This window comes from Panthera onca, chromosome B2 (assembly GCF_046562875.1).
Source record: "Panthera onca isolate mPanOnc1 chromosome B2, mPanOnc1 haplotype 2, whole genome shotgun sequence".
In the NCBI taxonomy this organism is placed as follows: Eukaryota; Metazoa; Chordata; class Mammalia; order Carnivora; family Felidae; genus Panthera; species Panthera onca.
In genome coordinates, this window is record NC_138343.1 from 74,440,384 (window position 1) to 74,459,358 (window position 18,975).

General features: G+C 37.8%; 1 protein-coding gene across 13 annotated transcripts in view; it reads left to right on the plus strand.

Moving 5' to 3' along the window:
- The window catches only part of DOP1A (DOP1 leucine zipper like protein A), a 110,942-nt gene extending 92,404 nt beyond the window's left edge, over positions 1–18,538 (plus strand). For 8 of the 13 annotated variants that reach the window (XM_081795753.1, XM_081795756.1, XM_081795764.1 and 5 more), the window contains 14 exons: positions 529–633; positions 4,776–4,842; positions 5,012–5,156; positions 5,333–5,412; positions 6,481–6,590; positions 6,846–6,995; positions 7,136–7,197; positions 8,779–8,931; positions 10,038–10,174; positions 11,067–11,122; positions 11,981–12,145; positions 14,812–14,941; positions 15,904–15,963; positions 17,946–18,538. In XM_081795753.1, the coding sequence (XP_081651879.1) occupies positions 529–633; positions 4,776–4,842; positions 5,012–5,156; positions 5,333–5,412; positions 6,481–6,590; positions 6,846–6,995; positions 7,136–7,197; positions 8,779–8,931; positions 10,038–10,174; positions 11,067–11,122; positions 11,981–12,145; positions 14,812–14,941; positions 15,904–15,963; positions 17,946–18,251 (1,726 nt within the window). In that variant the 3' untranslated portion in view covers positions 18,252–18,538. Of the gene's footprint in view, positions 1–528; positions 634–4,775; positions 4,843–5,011; positions 5,157–5,332; positions 5,413–6,480; positions 6,591–6,845; positions 6,996–7,135; positions 7,198–8,778; positions 8,932–10,037; positions 10,175–11,066; positions 11,123–11,980; positions 12,146–14,811; positions 14,942–15,903; positions 15,964–17,362; positions 17,912–17,945 lie in introns of those variants that run through there. The other 5 variants (XM_081795757.1, XM_081795760.1, XM_081795762.1 and 2 more) reach the window with 2 other exon arrangements.
- Positions 18,539–18,975: the final 437 nt, after the last annotated feature.

The following is an 18,975-nucleotide window of genomic DNA, read 5'->3' on the forward strand; positions in this document are numbered from 1 at the left end:
TTGAACTTAGATACATATAGGTGTTAGGGTTAAGGCCAGACTGAAACAAAGATAATCTGAATATCTTTAGAGGTGAGAGACTGATGTTCAGGATAGATTGGTAACTCTCCCTTAGATGAACTAAAGACTCCTAGGTGAAGGAAAAAGAACTAAAATAAGAGATAAGTGGAGAGAATAGGGCCAAGAGCAGGTGACTATGATGTCAGTAATCCAACTGAGACTTAATCCAGTTGTATTTTACTTTTGAGAGTCCGTGTGATTAAAAACTGGGATTTCTATAGCACAATTAAAATTTCTATACTAATTAAGCTACACCGGATATTTTAAATATGTTGGTTTTCTTTTTATATAACAATAGTAGAAAATAAAGAGCTTTTAAGAATTTTGTCCTATCATAGTCTATAAAAATTCAGGGAATGTTTCAGAGAAACTAGTAGGAAAATGTGGTAAAGGCTGTGGGAAAATATAAAGAAAATAAAAGTTAACTGTGGCTCTCTCTATATATACAAAACTGTATTTATCTTGCAGAATTCCAGTGCCCAATTTAGTGGATAGCTGGGCATCATTGTTGATACTTCTGAAAGACTCCATACAACTGAGTCTTCCAGCCCCAGGGCAGTTTCTTATACTTGGGTAAGCAATTTCACTTAAAAATATTATTTTGAAAAAAATAATGTTCATTGTCCTAATTGCTGAATAGCAGATGTTTTGAGTGAGCACATGTTCTCTCTGTCTTCTCTTGGAATTTTCAAGATATAGAACTAGATGTGTGATTTGAGGCCTGTAAAAAAAGGGTGTAGGGAGAAAACTGTGTGTTTATGTGTATACAAAATGTAAATGCACTAACAAACCTTACTATAGTAGTTTCTTCAAGGATGAGTAGGATGCCTGATGGGGAACTTCATACAGGAGTCATTTGCCTTCAGGACCCTGAACATGAACAGTCTTGGAAAGTCATTTTCTCTGTTTTGGAGTTTCCTTATCTATGTTGCTAATTTAGTGGATTATTTGATAAATTCCAGTCACTCTTACTTAACTGCAAGCACCATGATGTCATGGACAGTGTCGGTTTTTTCGCTTACCATTGTTCATAATATGTCTCCAGTAAATACTGGTCAGTGAATGGAGTTGGCAGGAGCAGCAAGCCTTTGTGGAGACAGGAATGGGAGGGGCATGTTGGGGCACGGTGCGTTGTCTGGTTTGGTTCTTAGAGTAGAGCACTGGCAACAGAATGGTGGGGAGATGGAAAGGGAGATGGGAGCTGGATAGGGAAGGATTCACATTTTAGCTTAAGAAATTTGGTCTTGGGGGGGGCCACCTGGGTGGCTCAAGTCGGTCAACCATCCGACTTCAGATCAGGTCACGATCTCATGGTTCGTGGGTCAAGCTCTGTGTTGGGCTCTGTGTTGGCACAGCCCAGAGCCTGGAGTCTGCTTTGGATTCTGTGTCTCCTCCTCTCTCTGCCCCTCCCTTGCTCGCACTCTCTCTGTCTCTCTCTCTCTCAAATAAACATTAAAAAAAAAAGAGAAATTTGGTCTTGGGCAGGGGTGAGAGTGAATGGCAGGTCTTGAGGAGGGACGTGAGTGGCAGGTTAGTAGTAGAATGGATTAGAGGGTAAGGAGGCTAGGCCAGGAATGCTGTTTCAAGTAGGAGGTAGGGACTATGAACTACTAAGGATGGAATTGCAGGACCAAGACAAAGAATAAAGGAAAAGGGACTAGCAAAGGAGATAGAAAGGGAAATAGAAGAAAATTAGAAGAAAACCGGCTATATTCCGTGTTCTAGAAGCAAACGTAAGTTAAGAGGGCACAAGGAACTCTTCCAAAGAGATGAAGGAAGATGGGGAATAAGAGCCTGTATTGATGATTTGGAGAGGACTGGTGATTTAAGAGAGAGGAGTTTGGTGAGGTAGTGAGCACAGACGTTAACAGCCAAGGGTTAGAGTGAGAAAGTATGAAGTATTCTTTGAAGATGTTTGATCATGAAAAGAAAATGATAGTATAAAGTAGCAGGAGGAAATGTGATTTGGAAGTCGTCATTAGTAGTAAAGATCTGGGGCGCCTGGCTGGCTCAGTCGGTGGAGTGTGCGACTCTTGATCTTGGGGTTGTGAGTTGGAGCCCCACATTGGGTGTAGAGATTACTTAAAAAATAAAATCTTTTTAAAAAAAGATAGCAAAGAAGATCTGAGGATGTTGAATAGTTAAAAGCAAAGACTTTGTAGTCTGCCAGCATTCAGATCCAGCTGCTTTACTTCTTAAGCCGCGTGGCCTTGGGCAGGTTATTTAACCTCTCCATCTGTGAGATGATATTATCATCCCCATCAGGGATGATAATAATGCCAACTCACAAAGTTGTTATGATAATTAAGTTAGTTAATATTTGTTACATTCTTAGAACAGTGCCTGGCCAATCATAGGTGTTATGTAAGTGGAGAGTGATAGAAAATTCTAGAGAGAAGAGGGCTCACTGATAGCATCACATTCCAAAGACAGCTGGGAAGAGGTGGAGAAAAGGAAATGAACAGGTATTAGAGTGAGAAAGAAGGATACATTTTCCTCTAAGATGTTGCTACTCAAAGGTTGATCTTCAACCAGCAGCATTGGAATCACCAGGGAGCTTATTAAAAATGTAGAATCTAAGGTTCCACCCAGAACACCCCAATTAGAATCTGCTTTTTTAGCAAGATTCCCAAGTGATTTGAGTGAGTACACACTGAAGTTTGAAAAGGATTGCTTAAGATATAAGGAGAAGAAGGAAAAAACAGAGTAAGCTTTTCCCCAATTTTTTTACATTGCATCAGGCAGTCCAATGATATCATTAATAGCCAGCGACAGTCAACATGTTCTTGTACTGAATGGACATAAATTCAACCAAGTGCAAAGAATTTTGAGCTTTTAGCCATCTTCTGTAGTTCTGAAGGGGATTTTATATGTGTAAATGTGTGAATCTGTATACACAGACTGCGCTTTTGCCCTCCGTGTCCTTATGGAAACTAGCAATTCTGTTTTGGCATCTAGTGGTCTAGAAGAGTTTCAAGTGAAGAAGAGAGAAGGTGAGAATTCTTCAGTGAGATGGCCTCAAGTTTTCTGGTAAATGTGGGAATGTAGTCCTCTGCCAGGAGGTGGAGGAACCGTGATGGAGAGCTGGTCAGCCTAAGGTAGTTGAGTAACATGGAGGGCCCAGCCCAGCCAAAGTGAGTCACAGACCCTGCTCAAGAATTTCAGGGATTATGATGATCGCCAGACCCTCATACTATCTATTTTGAAAGTTATCTAAATCAAAAAGCCGAAGGAGTTTTAGACAATGGAGATGTAATGAAAAGAGCAGTGGGCTCAACGTCTGCCCTTCCTGGATCAAAAGTTAATATAACTAGTGTGTATGAGTTTTAGTGATGAGAAAGAAATGTAAATACTAGAAATCAAACTACATACTCATGAAGATTTCTGATTCTTCTTATTTCTAGTTCCAGCCCTCATCTCTGTGATCTTGGGTACCTCAGTAAACCTCTCCAAGGCTGTTTTCCCATCTGTCAAGCAAAGATAGTGGTGCCTGGCCTACCTACCTGAGTTGTCTTAAGGCTCAAAGAGGAAATATATGTACAGTTCTTTGACTTATCAGCAAATAACCCTGCTGCCTAATTTCATCAAAAATTAAAGCTATTTATTGTGACTTGTAGCTTCCCTACAGGATTTTACTGTTTCTTCACCTGCCTTTTCTTCCTTTCTCATTTCTCAGAAAATGAAGATCCTACCTCCTTCTCCGGGGTGTATACTCTGATTATTTAAGCAAAAAAGTTGGACACTGTCAGTTAGACTAGACACTTAATTCCCTTTTTAAATTTGATTGTGTGTTTGTTTAATACCAACCATTCCACTGATCCTCTAAAAATTCCTAATTACAAAATAGAAATTAAGATGAAGATTGCTTTTCAGTATCATTTCACATTTAGTTTGGAAATGATCATGCATATAATTTATCTTAACCAAGTCAGAGTAAATATTGAGTGGAAGTTTAGCAAATAAAAAAAGTTGATTTTTTTTTTTCATTTATAAAGTATTTTTAATCTATTATATATAGACACACAGGATAAGAAACCATTTCTGTATTACAATTTAAGATTGGTGGGGTTTGAGTTTTGGGGGTTTTTTTTTGTTTAATATATAAAATGTAAACAGGAAAATATACAAATAATTAGTATACAACTCCACAAGTTATTACAGAGTGAACATATCAATTATATAATCACAAGACTAAATTAAGAAATAAAACGCCATATGTCTCTTCAGGTCCCCTCCCAATTACTGTCCTTTCCCTCTCCCCAAAGATAACCATTATTTGGACTTCTAATACCACAGATAAATTTTGCCCTTTTTTAAAAACTGTATGTAAATATTTTATTCTGTGTCTGCTTCTTTCACACAACATATGTGTATAAGATTCCTCCATGTAATTTCATGTAGCTGTAATTTATTGAGTTCCATTGCTGTTCCATATTTCATTGTAAGAATATGCTACGATTTCTTCTCTTGCTGGACTTTTGGGTTCTTTCCACTTTGGTGCTTTTACAAATAATGTTGTTATGAACATCTTTGTACATGTGTTTTCCTGCATATGTTTATTCCTTTTAAAGTCATAGGATATTCATATATACATTCATTAAACACATAAAATAGAAGTTGAGGCTACAGAGCCACTTGGTCACTGTGAGAAATCAGATTGCATCATTTCCTTTACACTGATGTTTCCTGTTCGTTTTTCTCTTCTGCCCTTTTAGGGTTCTGAATGAGTTCATTATGAAAAACCCTACTTTGGAAAATAAGAAAGACCAAAGAGACCTTCAGGTAAGGCATTCTGAATTGAGAGCTGTTGCCAAAACTCTGCATCTCTCACTGCCTTTAACTTTAAAAGGATAAGGTCAGGTAAGACCCATCTATGAAGTTGCACGAGCACGCGTATTTGGGTATGTGTATACGCACATATATGTAGAGTGGTTTTTCTTTGTTTCTTTAGGATGTGACTCATAAAATAGTGGATGCAATTGGTGCCATTGCTGGTTCTTCTTTAGAACAGACAACATGGCTGCGACGAAATCTTGAAGTTAAGCCTTCTCCCAAAATAATGGTGGATGGGACCAATTTGGAATCTGATGTTGAAGGTATTGATCTCAAAGATTGAGGTTTATGTTTATAGGCACCTGTTTACTAAGAAATCATTGCAACTAGCACTGTAAGCACTAGAAAATCATCCTTTTCCTCATGTTAGCAGGTAGCTTTCTTTAGTGGGAAAAGACCTAACTGTATCTTTACTTTACCTGTCTTTTCTCTTATTTAGATATGTTATCACCTGCAATGGAAACCTCAAACATAACTCCTTCTGTATATAGTGTCCATGCACTGACATTACTTTCTGAGGTAAATATCAAGTTTTTTCACATGAACTTTCAAGTAAACAATGTCAAAATTCAAGATTAGCAAGTAATCCTTACAGAGGAGTTTTTAATTTGAAAAACCATTTTGCACTTCTAGAGATCACTATAATAAATAAAGTTGTGACTTTGTATTTGGACCAGTTTGTTAAATATTAGTGATAACTTTAGATATTGTTTCCTTCCCCGGGCCCTATTTTTTTAAGCATGATTTTTAAAAAGAAAAGTGCTTTTGTATGACAGTATAATCAGAAGGTGGTATAATGATGCTTGCCATGATGAAATATTTTACCAAAGATTTTTAGATTCATCCTCTGACATGCTCTTTTTTTATACCCTGCTATATAGCCTTGTAGGTCATTTTTATTTCCCTTTTCAGATGTGGATACCATGCCTCCCAAAGATTAGAACAATATGACTAAGGCTAAATAGCTGTTAATTGATAGAGCTGGGACTTAAACAGTTGAGTTTATTTCTAAGCTCTCTTTTAACTGAATCGGAGAAAGAGAATAGAGTGTCTAGTCTTTGATTCACTCTTTAGTCACTGTCACATTAGAAGGTTCTTGACCTCTCTTAGAACCTTCTATTAGAAGGTTCTGTACTTCCCTCTCACAGTTGAAAATAGCAAAATTTGCTCGTACTTATATCCTATATTTGTAATGGACAGAAAAATTTTTAAAAGTTGCAGAAACCATTCATTTAAAATGGATTAGTGAGGGGGTGCCTGGGTGGCTCAGTCGGTTGAGAAGATCTGACTTTCGCCTTAGGTCATGATTTCACGATGAGTGATTTTGAGCCTTGCATCAGGCTCTCTGCTGTAGAGGCTGCTTCATATGCTCTGTCACCTCTGTCTCTCTGCACATCCCCCACTCATGCTTTCTCTCTCTCTCTCAAAACTAAATAAACATTAAAGTTTTTTAAATGACTTAGATCTGATTTCAGATTTTTCAAATTTTAAGGTATTCTAGGTATTCTTACAGACTGAAACCCATGTCTGAATGCTGTCACTTTCAGCTGTTAGATTATACTCCATTTCACTTCTTATGTTTTTTAGGTTTTGGCTCATCTTTTGGATATGGTTTTCTATAGTGATGAGAAGGAACGGGTTATTCCTTTACTTGTAAATATTATGCATTATGTTGTACCCTACCTCCGAAATCACAGGTACTGTTATTAAAGTAGATTTCGTAATTCAAAGCCTGTTAGAAACAAATTGTGTTCCTTTAATGCCATTTTTGGAATTACCACAAAATGGCATTATTTTTGCCTTGAATTGTAATGATTAAAGAAAACACATTATTTCTGTTATGGTGCCTTCTGTTTCATATTGTTTTAGGGGAATGTGAGTACTTATGAATAACATGGTGGTTCAAGTTATAACGCATAGGTTAAAGTGGTTCTGGTCCTCCTTCCTCCTAGTGCACATAATGCTCCTAGTTATCGAGCCTGCGTCCAGCTGCTTAGTAGTCTTAGTGGGTATCAGTACACACGGAGAGCTTGGAAAAAAGAAGCCTTTGACCTCTTTATGGATCCCAGTTTCTTTCAGATGGATGCCTCTTGTGTTAATCAGTAAGTCGTCTTGCTTTTATTCAGTGTGATGATGCATCTCGCTGAAATCAACCACTGTCCTGCAAAGTAGAACACTGTTTTTTTTTCCCGGTAACAACAGGAAAATCCTAATTACATATCATAATCCTTGTTTCTTTCAGTTGGAGAGCAATAATGGACAATCTGATGACACATGATAAAACAACATTTAGAGACTTGATGAGTGAGTATTATGGGATGAAACCTAAGTGATGTATGTCCTTATCAGGACCCATTCTTATTGTTTGCCTTGTCCTTCTCTAGAAACTTCAGAATTAGCTCTTTGTCAAGTTGTACGTATATCCTATAGGGATGGAATGTTAAAGTTTAAAGAGGACAGCATGGTGATAAGTAATAAGTAGAGCTATTTGGCCATGTCTAATTTGTCTCTAAATTTTTTGCACAGCACACAGCATGGAACCTGGCACATAGTAAGCACTCAATAAGTAATTATTAAATGAATGAAAGGCTGGCAATTGGATTCAACCTATCAGACATGTCACTCTAAATCCGGGGGCTCTGTTTATCTCTTTTGAAGGAAGAAAGAGAAGGACCAAGAAGATTAGAATCACTCTCCACTCTGTTTCTACTGTCTTGATTGGTTTTATATATTAGGATTCCTGTAGTATTTCATCTGAAAACGTGTTTTCTTGTGTTTTTTTTTTTTAATTATATTTAAGTAATCTCTACACCCAACGTGGAGCTTGCACTCACAACCCTGAGATCAAGAGTCGTATGCTCTTCCAACTGAGCCAGCCAGATGCCCCAGTTTTGTTTTGTTTTTTAAGTTTAAAGTTCCTAAACTAATGACCTTAAATAGCAGTAAAGCTGGATGAGTCTGTATGATTTTGTGTAAGCACAAGCTGTTGTTTCCCTGTCTGTAAAAGGGGCAGCATATTGTCTCTGATCATCACAGGGTTGTTTTAAGGTAATGAATTTTGACAAATTCACCTGTTCAACAAATATTTATTATAAGACAAACATGGGGCAGGCCATTATGTTAACCTTAACCAAATAAATAAGATTATTTCAGGGAGTAGGGGTGCCTGGGCGGCTCAGTCGGTTAAGCATCCAACTCTTGATTTTGGCTCTGGTCATGATCTCACAGTTCATGAATTTGAGCCCCACCTTGGAGTGTGCTTGAGATTCTCTGTCTCCTCCTTTCTCTCTCAAAATAAATAAATGAACTTAAAAAAAAAAATTACTTCAGGGAATAAGAAGTTGTGAAGAAGGTAGGGTGATACGATAGATTTTAAGTAACACCTGAAGAGCTCACAGTTGGAACTAAAGAAGCCAACCTTGGGAAGGTCTAGGGACAAAGTGTTCCACGCATAGGGAACAAAAATTACAAAGATCTTCTGTGGGGAACAGCAAGAACACAGTGTGGCTACAGAAGAGTGAGCTGGAAGTGAGTGACAAGACTTAAGAATGGAGAGCTAGGTGGGCCAGGCCAGAAATTATTTTTAAAGCAATGAGGAATTAGGCAGATGGCATGGAATATTAAAGGGTGTTATAAAATGGCATTGTTGGTGTTCTCGATTTTCTAAATTTTCCTCTCTTTCCACATTCACAATTCCTATCCTTTGGTCTTCTGGCTTGTACATGCTGGGTCTGTTTGCCAGCCCTTCTACCCCAGAGAGGAGCCATGAATCCTCTACCCTAAGCTCCTCCCACTCTTGGAAGCCATAAGGTGTCTAGCCATTTTTACAAACAAATAATAGAATAATCTTTTTTCAAATGACCGCACGTACATTCTTTTTTTCAGCTCGTGTAGCTGTGGCTCAGAGCAGTTCACTTAATCTCTTTGCAAACCGTGATGTGGAGCTAGAGCAAAGAGCCATGCTTCTCAAAAGATTAGCATTTGCTATTTTTAGCAGTGAAATTGACCAGTACCAGAAATATCTTCCAGATATACAAGGTAAATCATGTAAAACTGTTTTCTCTGTCTTCCAAACTGTGTTCTTTATTGTTGTTGTTCTTTAGTAAATACTTTTCCTTAAACTGTTAAGTTGGGGTAAAATATACCAAGTGTAAGTAGATGGAGAACACTGTAGAATTAGAAGTTTGTTCTGACACAAAAATTACCATCATCGGCATGTAAAAAGAAATCAAACAGTGAGTTTGTAGGACTTGCCTAAATATGGTCTCTATTTTATTGTTTGGTTCTAGTTTCCTAAGAATTCGTGTTTAAGGTTGAGGCATATGACTATTTTGCTGCAGGCAGGTTAGTGTTGTTTTTTTTTTTTTTTACTGTGGATAAGGGGTTCTATAGTTTCAAGGAGGACTAAAATATAGGCAGAGCCAGGAATTGGGGGCTAGAAGTAACATTTGGAGATCTGTAGTTGGGGGGGGGGGGGAGGGGAGTTGTGTAAGGTTTTTGATAACCTTTACCAAATGGGTTTAGTGGCCCTGTGTGTCCTGAAGGGTACCAGTGCACTCACTCATCATCGCTCCGCCACCAGATAGCTTCCCCGTCCTGGGGCAGAATTGTTCATACTGAGTCATTGTGCTGATGCAGCCACCAGCTTCAACTGCCTGGCGACTGGGCTGGGAATGACAGTTGTCATCTCTTTAGTGAGATCATTTCTCTAGGAAGAGAAGTGACTCCTTTCCTTAGCCTTTATACCTAATGTCAGATATACAACATACACACTATTTGTCTTGTGATTTTTTTTTTTTTTTTTAAGTTGACCAGATCACTGCTACTCAAAGTGTGGTCCATGGACTAGTACCAGTCTATTATCCCATCCGTGATAAGTACAGAAATTTAGAGTAAGCATTTTAAACTTTTATAGCAATTTGACAGAATCTGTCACATCTAACAATAAGAAAATGGCATTTGTATTTTATATCTTCTTTAGATTTTTTTTCTAGCAACTCATTTTTATTATATTTTATGGGGAATTTTTTTTTTCATTAGTCCACCAGAAAGTTTGAGAAGTAGTAGGCTAGCTTATATGGAAAAGTTCACATGAAGATGATTTTAATTATTAACCTACTGAAAATACACTGCATTTCTTTCAGAGAGATTGGTTGAGAGTCTCCGTTTGCCCCAGGTGCCAACTCTTCACTCTCAAGTGTTCCTGTTTTTCAGAGTATTACTTTTAAGAATGTCTCCACAACATCTTACCTCACTCTGGCCTACCATGATTACAGAACTTGTGAGTTAATTCTAATCATCAGGTCATAAATCTAAACTGTAAAACAATGGGATTAGCATCAGCATGCTTACTGGATATAAACTAATCTTGGAAGAGAACTGAACTCTAGTTAAACTTGTTACTGATAGTTTTTACAGTTGAAAAGGGTAAAACAAGTCAGAGTCCATCTCCATATAGCTTAAGCTTCCAAATATGTTAACATTCCCAATATTAGCTCCTTGTGAATCATTACTTAATCTGATCTGGTTTCATTTATTCTCTTGTACACCAAATGGGTAACTCTATCATGGCTTCCAGGCCTGGTTCCAGCCTATAGCAGAACCTCTGGGGTGCTGAGAGCTGGTTTAGTTGGATTCCAGTGGACTGACATAAGGCATGTCCTCACTCTTGAAGTGTAGCACTTACCCTAGTTAAGCTTCCTTGAGAGAGACTTTCACAAAGATTTTGTTATCTCCCAAACAGTAAAACCTTCCTCAATCCCACTATACCAATCCGTTCTCTCCAGATCTTACCATCTTCCTCATCTAAATCATGTGGGGACCTGGGGATAAAGGAACATGAGTAAAGGAAGAGAAGTGAATCTGTTACTCTGAAAACCCAAGCATTTATAATCTCACAAAGAAATTGGCTTTAATATTTTTTTTTAATAACTGTATCTCTGTTCCATCCTTGACAAATAAAAAAAGGTATGGCTTCATCCCAGCTGTGTCAAGTTATTAGGAAGGCTGTGTGCTTGATTTGCAGTTTAACTTCCACAAACTCAGTATAATTTAATTTGATTGTATCCTAAAATTTATTTTTGGATTAATGAAAACAGAGTCTAAAGATAGATTGAAAGAAAAGTTAAATATTAAGTTTATATAAACATTTAACATGACTTTCACGTCTTCAGGTACAGGTATTTTTACTGATGGAGCAGGAACTCACTGCTGATGAAGATATTTCACGGTAATATGTAATATATTTCCATATTTTCTTGTCAGTGTCCATTATCCTAAAATCATCCAGAATGTTACTTTACAACTAGGAGAGTATATAGTTTTATATGAATACTTTATATATTAGTCTGTTACTACATAATCAATTATATTTGGAAATAATATAGCTTCATTTATTCCTTAATCATAGTAGACTAAACTGTCCACACCCAGGGCCTTTGTCCTCTAGACAAATTTGGTTTGAAGCAATATGTCTTAGTTACATGAGCCATGTTGGTTTTGGTAGGTCAGATCTTATCCGTGAAACATGCAGCAAAACCTTTCATGGCAGGTAAGCTGTAACTAAGGTATCCATGTGTCCCAATCTTCCAGAATGATCTCAATGTACTGTAAGTGTATTCTTTTTAGTAAAGGCAGTTTATTAATATGACTATAATTTTTTATGTAGGAATTTTTGTACCATTTTGTGTAAATTGAAAAGTTTCCTGTAACACCATGTGTCTTGGATATATATTATTCTTCAATGCCAGGTTTATTTAAAAGGTTCCCCTGTCCTAATAACTTTATTTTTATAGAAAGACACCCCCACCCGCAATTTTCACAGAATATCAAGTAGTAGGGAGGTCTCTGGGTTTCACAGCTAGTATTTTTACATTTCTTGAGTGTAACACAAGTTTCTGTGCAATTTTTACATTCTCCAAATTTAAAGAGTAAAAGTGAACTTTTTATTTGAAGACAGCGAAATTAATTTAGTTGTGACCTTGCTCAGCAGTTACTGGTAAACTTAGCAGAAGGAAAATACTAGCTGGCACCTTGGGAATTATTAGGAAATGGGTTCAGCTGCTGACACACTGTCTCCTGCTTGCAGGACTTCAGGCCCCTCTGTGGCTGGTCTGGAGACAACCTACACAGGAGGTAACGGCTTTTCTACTTCATATAACAGCCAGCGATGGTTAAACCTCTATTTATCTGCTTGCAAATTTTTGGATTTGGCTCTGGCGTTGCCCTCCGAAAATCTTCCTCAGTTTCAGATGTAAGTATAAAAGCAAAGATATTAAATGGATATTTTTGAAAGTATGTTTGCTTTGGTCAGTGACCTCTAAGACTAACTTAAATTTTTTTTTTGTGTAAGTGAAATGTTCTTAATTTTTACTAACGTGGTGGGGGGCTCAACACAGTTATTGGAAGTAAGTGGTTGCTGTGGATAAATTAGAGCATTTAGTTTAATAAGTTGAATACCTACCATATGTGAGACAGTGGGATACACGGCTCACTAGCTTCCAGTTCATTGTACAGTTGAACACATGATGGGTGTTCTGTTAGCTGACACGCAGGAACTGTTGAGGTCACAGAACAAAGACCCCCACCTAGCTTTAAGCCATGAGAGCAGATTTATATTGAGGTGGTGAGTGGGGAGGCACATGCGGAGTCTGGGAGGTTAGAATGGACCTGGCTTGTCTGAAATGCTGAGATCGATATTGCCGGAGCAGAATATTGTGAGAAGAGGCTGGAAAGGGGCTGAATTATGTAAGGCCTTATAAACTGTATTAGATAATTTGGACTTTCACCTACGGACACTGAATCATACTAAGGAATGCAGTGATGTTATCAGGCTTGCATTTTAGAAACTACCTTGGCTGCAGTTTGGACAGAAGACTAGAGATGGGCAAGACTGGAATCAAAGTTTTTATTTCAGATGATAGGGAACTGAGAACAGAGGGGAATAGGGAGAAACTGAATAGAAATAAATTCTCATAAGTGCCTTTGTTCAAAAATACTGATTTATGGTTTTTCATATTTAAATTTTTAAATAGGCAAACTAAGATTAATCAAACATAGCTAACTTAAGAATTTATCCATATGATCAAATATGTATTTATATATAACGTATTATATTATTCTTCTGGAATGGAGTATTAATAAGCTAAAGAGTAAGACATCAGAATCTGTTTTCTATATTGGACATGCTTAAATTCCCCAAAATTGCTGTTTCACAAGTTTACTTTTAGTTAAATTTAACGGTAAGAACTAGAAATTCTTTTTAGATTAAGTCCAGTTCCTTTTTTTTCTCCATTTGGAAACCATATACACCTACTTCTTGATAAAGAAGAAATTCAGGAAGGAATCCCATGCAGAACTGTAGCAAAGTGGCCAGAATTAATTGGGATGCTTATCATCAAAAAAGTGATAGAAGCTAGTCTCCAGTGCTCTAGGAAGAACCATTAAGTAGTATGTTCATCGTATTGACTTGTTAGCTTCCATGATCAGAACCAAAATTAGTTCATCCTGTTAGGACAGAGTTACTAAAAAAAAGGATGGAAAAGGCTGTAGAACTATAATTTTTAAAAAACTACTATTTTTAAAAAAATCTATGAAGTAGTAGATGATGACCTGGAGAATTTAATCTTGAAAGATTAGTATCTTTCTAAACATGATATATATTTCAGAAGTTAAAGATCTTTGATAATTTAACCACAAAAAAATGTTGAGTCTCTGTGTGACAAAAAAAAATACCATGAAGTGGAAAAAGTAGAAGGTTGGGGAAAGATATTTACGGTGTTTATGACAAAAGTCTAACTTGCTTAATATGTACAAATCAGTAACCCAGCAGGAAAATGGGTCAGTGAGAGAATAAAGAGTTCACAGAAAAGGGCCTATAAATGGTGGAAAAGCCATTACTCCTAAGAGAACTTCCAATTATAAATAGTGATCATAATGGTAACGATCTAAAAGTGTATTTCTTTTTAACCTTAACAGAAGCATTCTTACTCCAGTTGGAGGTGTACATTGATATCGTCTAGTTGTTCTCCAGAGTTGTAGTTACCAAAACTCAAAATACACATTCTCTTTAAGCCAATAATTCTGCTATTACAAGTTTTTATCCTACCACTGTACAGTCAGATACGCAAAAAGTCAGTACTGTAAGTGTATCCATCGAGGTGCTACTTGTAATAACGAGACGATCTAGGAGGCTGGTTAAGTCAGTACATTCCAACACTGGAGTACTGTGTAGCTATTAAAGAGAGTGGGGTTTTACATGTTATCTAAATCAGCACAATTAAATCTAATTAAATCATCACAAGCAGCAGTCGTGGTTTTTTAAGTTTACTGAAGAGGAGGTTGGCTCTGTGCTTGTGTGCTCTATTCATGAATTCTGGATGCCAACACAAGAAACTGGCTATGTTGATGGACCCTGTGGTGGGAGGGAGACACTACCGTTCTCTGGTATGTCCTTTTATACTGTTCAAAATTTTCCCATAGTCAGATACTAATTTTATTTATTAAAGACAAAAATACAAGGGTCATGAGAAAGAAGTCCTACTTCATGTTTTATTTCATTTCTTTGCCCCCTGTGTGGAGGGCATCTGGCCAAGTATACGGTGGGGATTTTGCCAATTAACAAATGAGGACGGAATCATTTAAGTTACTGGCTTTGTGCTCATGAAGAACAATGATGAGACTTTCCATATGTATTTACTCTTTACAACTCTAGGAGATGGTTAATAGTATCTTTATTTGCTGGTGAAGAAAAGGGTCAGGTTGAGAGTCCTGTCCTAGGTGACAGGGCTGCACCTGGCACAGCTGGCACTGGAATCTGTAGAGGCAGTGGGTCACGTTCTTTCCACTACATTTAACGTGGCCTTGTCTCAAATGGCACATCTTGTCTTACCAGTGTCGATATCATTCTTCTGTACATAGGTACCGATGGGCCTTTATCCCAGAAGCCTCCGATGATTCGGGTTTGGAAGTCCGAAGGCAGGGCATACATCAACGAGAATTTAAACCTTATGTAGTTCGACTAGCAAAACTTCTTCGGAAAAGGGCAAAGGTACCACATTCTTCTTTTTAAGTGTAAGAAGACAGAATTGGTAAAATGTATTTATATCATGGATTATGTATTTTGTATCTTTCGGTATGCCTCAGGCTAATTAGAGATCTTCACCCAAGAAAATAATAATGAGTTTGGCATGCTCACCAGTGAGCCTTTATTTCAAATCTTTTGTCTTTTTTGCATTAAAGCTTTTTCAGGGGCAACTGGCTGGTTCAGTCAGTGGAGCATCTGACTCTTGATCTCAGGGTTGTTGAGTTCAAGCCCCATGTCGAATGTAGAGATTACTTACAAAAAAATAAAGCATCACAAAATTAAAAAAAACAATTTTTGTTACAAAATGTACAGTGTGGGGATGACCCAGGTATTTTGGAGTCTTAATTTGCAGTATGTGCTTTGAGTGCTCAGAAATTTTCCAGTCTTCTGGGGTCCCCTAATCAGGCAGCAGCCCCTAAACTAAACCACACTGCACAAACTCTAGAAATGGAATAGAGAAGGAGTTTAGCTTCAAGGTTAATTACTTTTTTTTCTGGCCATAGAGAACTGGAGGATTAAAGAGGAGGTTGCGCTTGAAGGATCTGAGGAACTTGATTTAAAATCAAGTCTTTAAGGAAGTAAAAGGGCAGACATGAAAGTTGGGTCCAGAGTTTAGGTACTTTTCCCTTTAATATCATAGGGGTTTGAAAAACTAATCATGACAACAAACCCAGAAGCTGTGTGATGATTATGACCCCAGGCACATGCACTTTCTGTCATCCCTGCATCTCATTAGTAATGACAATTTTTGTAAGACTCCTCTCTGTATCTATGGGATAAACAAGACAGCCTTTTGCCTAAAATGTGTCCCATAGAATAAGATAACAATTTTGATTAGCATTTTCCACACTTTAAACAAGGTCTTCATGGCCAAACATACTTTTCATTGGAACAAAGGCTATGAGTTCTCCTCTTTCCTTCCACAGGACAAGGAGGAGGACTTTAAGACAGTGATTTTGGAGGGATTGGAGATGGCCAAGCATCAGGTGAGGGTGGCTTTTTGATGCTTGTGATGTGGCAGCAAAAGTTGCCACATCTGGACCAAATATTGAGACACAAACCCAGGTGTGGATTTCAACAAGTACAAGAGAGGTAAACAGGAAGGAAGTCTGTCTTCAAGTGTAGACTGGTGAAGTTAAAGGAGAAATCGTTTTTATGGGAACATGTCTGGCTTTTATTTTTGAGGAGGTGGTATAGTTGTGATGAAGAGGAGCAGAACACCAAAACAGGTGCGCTCTTTATTGGTCACAAGCTTAGTAAAAGCCCCTCTCTTAAAGGTACCTCTTGGGGGCACCTGGGAGGCTCAGCTGACTTCAGCTCATGTCATGACCTCACGGTTCATGGGTTCGAGCCCTGCATCGGGCTCTGTGCAGACACACTCAATGTCTGGAGCCTGCTTCTGATTCTGTGTCATCTTCTCTCTCTGCCCTCCCCTGCTCATGCTCTCTCTCAAAAATAAAACATTTTAAAAATTAAAAAAATGTACATCTTGGCAGGAATATAAACAAAAGGTTACCTTAGTTCTCTCTCAAAGATATTATGCATTTTCCTTCAGGGTAAATTCATCTCTGCTTATCCTTTAATCACTATTGAATTGCAGCTTGATTCAGGGGACTAATAGGTGATGTGGTCAGCCACTTAACAGCAGCCAGTGATGTGAAAGTCAGTCTCCCAGGATGGTCATTAAAACCAGCATTCAAGTTAAATGGAAGGAAGAGGTTTTCTATATCCTATAGTTTAGCTTTGAGGTTAATTACTTTTTTCTTTTTTTCTGGCCATAGAGAACTGGAGGATTTGTTTGCTCCTTTTTAATTTAAATCTATTTTCCATTCTTGGGATTTCATTTTTAAATAAGCAGACAAACCTTGTAATCGCATATGAGAAAATAAGCTGTATTTTGCATCTGCTATCTCCTCTAGGAAACTAGTGATATTAAATATTAGGTAAACAATGAAAGTTTCTCAGCAACAGGCAAACTCCTCAGTATGACAGTTCTGCTTTCTAAGTCCCACCTGCTGATTTTTCCCCCATTTTCTATCCAATTCACGTCTGTTTTCATTCTAAGTGTGTTTTTATATCTGTGATTCCCCCCAAACTCAAAACATCTCCAGTTCTCTCCTAACTTTTCCTAGACAGACTGACATCGACAACTTCATATAATCCAGCTGGCTTCCTAAACTAGTCTCTTGGTTAGTTTTAATGAATGATTTTAACTGCATTTATATTTAGTTGACAGTTTTCACCTGCACTCTCATTTGACTTCTTTGCCAGAAGACAGATTATATTTCCCCATCTTTTTAAATGAGGAATTTTCTGTATCCTGCCCAAGGATGTCCCACACTAAATTGCAAAGCCCAGACACTAACCCAGTTATTTTGACTCTAGGTGCAGCTCTCCTCCCCATGTTGTTTACACAACACAAAAACAGATGGCAGTGTCTCTCCTGAGTGCTCTTTTCCTTTCTCTCGTACAGAAAATAATTACTCCCTCCAAACCATGCTACCATCTTGTGGTAATAAGTTTAAGCCATTTGGCTGAAAAGGAATTAACTGATTACTAATGGTGAAACGTAGAAGACTTTTTTGTCTCTTCCTAACCCTCTTCTGCAGTCACTTTATGATTTATTTAGTCCTTGGTTACATTAGTGGGAATCCAGAAATCTGGGAGCTTTTTGAGTATATGCAAAGCACAACATAAATTTTTAATATTTGACTCTATCTAAAACCGACTCTGCTAAGCTTACCTGTGCACTCCAGTTGGAAAATATTACTACAGTGTTGGACACCTCTATCTGTACTTAATAACTGGCACTAAAATGCTTCAGTCAGAAGTACGATTTTAATCAAGTCTGGAATGGAGCCTTGATGTCATCATTTGTATTTGTTAACTGTTGCTGATGTTTACACCCTTTTAAATGTTCTCAGGTACTGTATCTCTGTTAATAACAATTCCCTTTGTGTTTCTACAGAAAAACCCAGAGGAAGACAACTCAGGGAGAACGTTGGGTTGGGAGCCGGGGCACTTGCTGCTTACCATCTGCACCGTGCGCAGTATTGAGCAGCTGCTGCCATTCTTCAACGTACTCAGCCAAGTCTTCAACAGCAAAGTCACCAGCCGATGTGTAGGACACTCAGGGAGCCCCATCCTCTACTCAAACACCTTCCCGAATAAGGACATGAAACTGGAAAACCACAAACCCTTTTCCAGCAAAGCCAGGCAAAAAATAGAAGAGATGGTAGAAAAAGATTTTCTGGAAGGGGTCATAAAAACTTGAAGCACCACAAGTGGTTCCATTTAGTTAAATGTAATTATTTAAGACAAACATTGCTCTGAGTTGTATAGGTTTTTTTCTTTTTTGTATGTAACAAAACACATTTCAGGTTGTATTTAATTTAAATATTTGTAAATAAGAGCAAATGTCTGAATGTGGCCTGAATCAAGTTTAAATATTGTTGGCTCATATTGATTATGGTGCCTAAGAGAGATCTATATATACATATATAGTCCATTGTTTTATTGTCCTGAGTTGTCTTAAACCTGCAAAATACACACTGCACATTTTTTGCTGTTGGTTTCAGGCTTTGTTTAATTTAGACTCGTTGGGATCTTCTTTCCATTATTAACCACATTCCAGTATCAGAATGGTGGCGCTTCTCTGGCAGAGGCTTGGTGTCAAGTGTGACAGTTAGTGTTCTCCCACATACCTGCACTAAGAGGAATAAAGAGTAACTGAAGCCTGGGCTATGCATCCTCCTAAATGTAGCACGAGCATCTCAACCTGAGTACAGAGTAGAGATGCACAACCTCCATGTCACACTCTGAGCTCCTGGTGATGTTACGTGACGAGGTAAGTCACTGAAGAATCATTCTAAATTCTGCTGTGGAAAAATTGGTTGTGTCAAGTCTTCTCCACCCTCCCCCTCCGTATCAACAATGGTGAATCCTGCAAAATAACGATCACGGTTAGGTAACGGCAATGGAAAAGACATTCCAAGGAG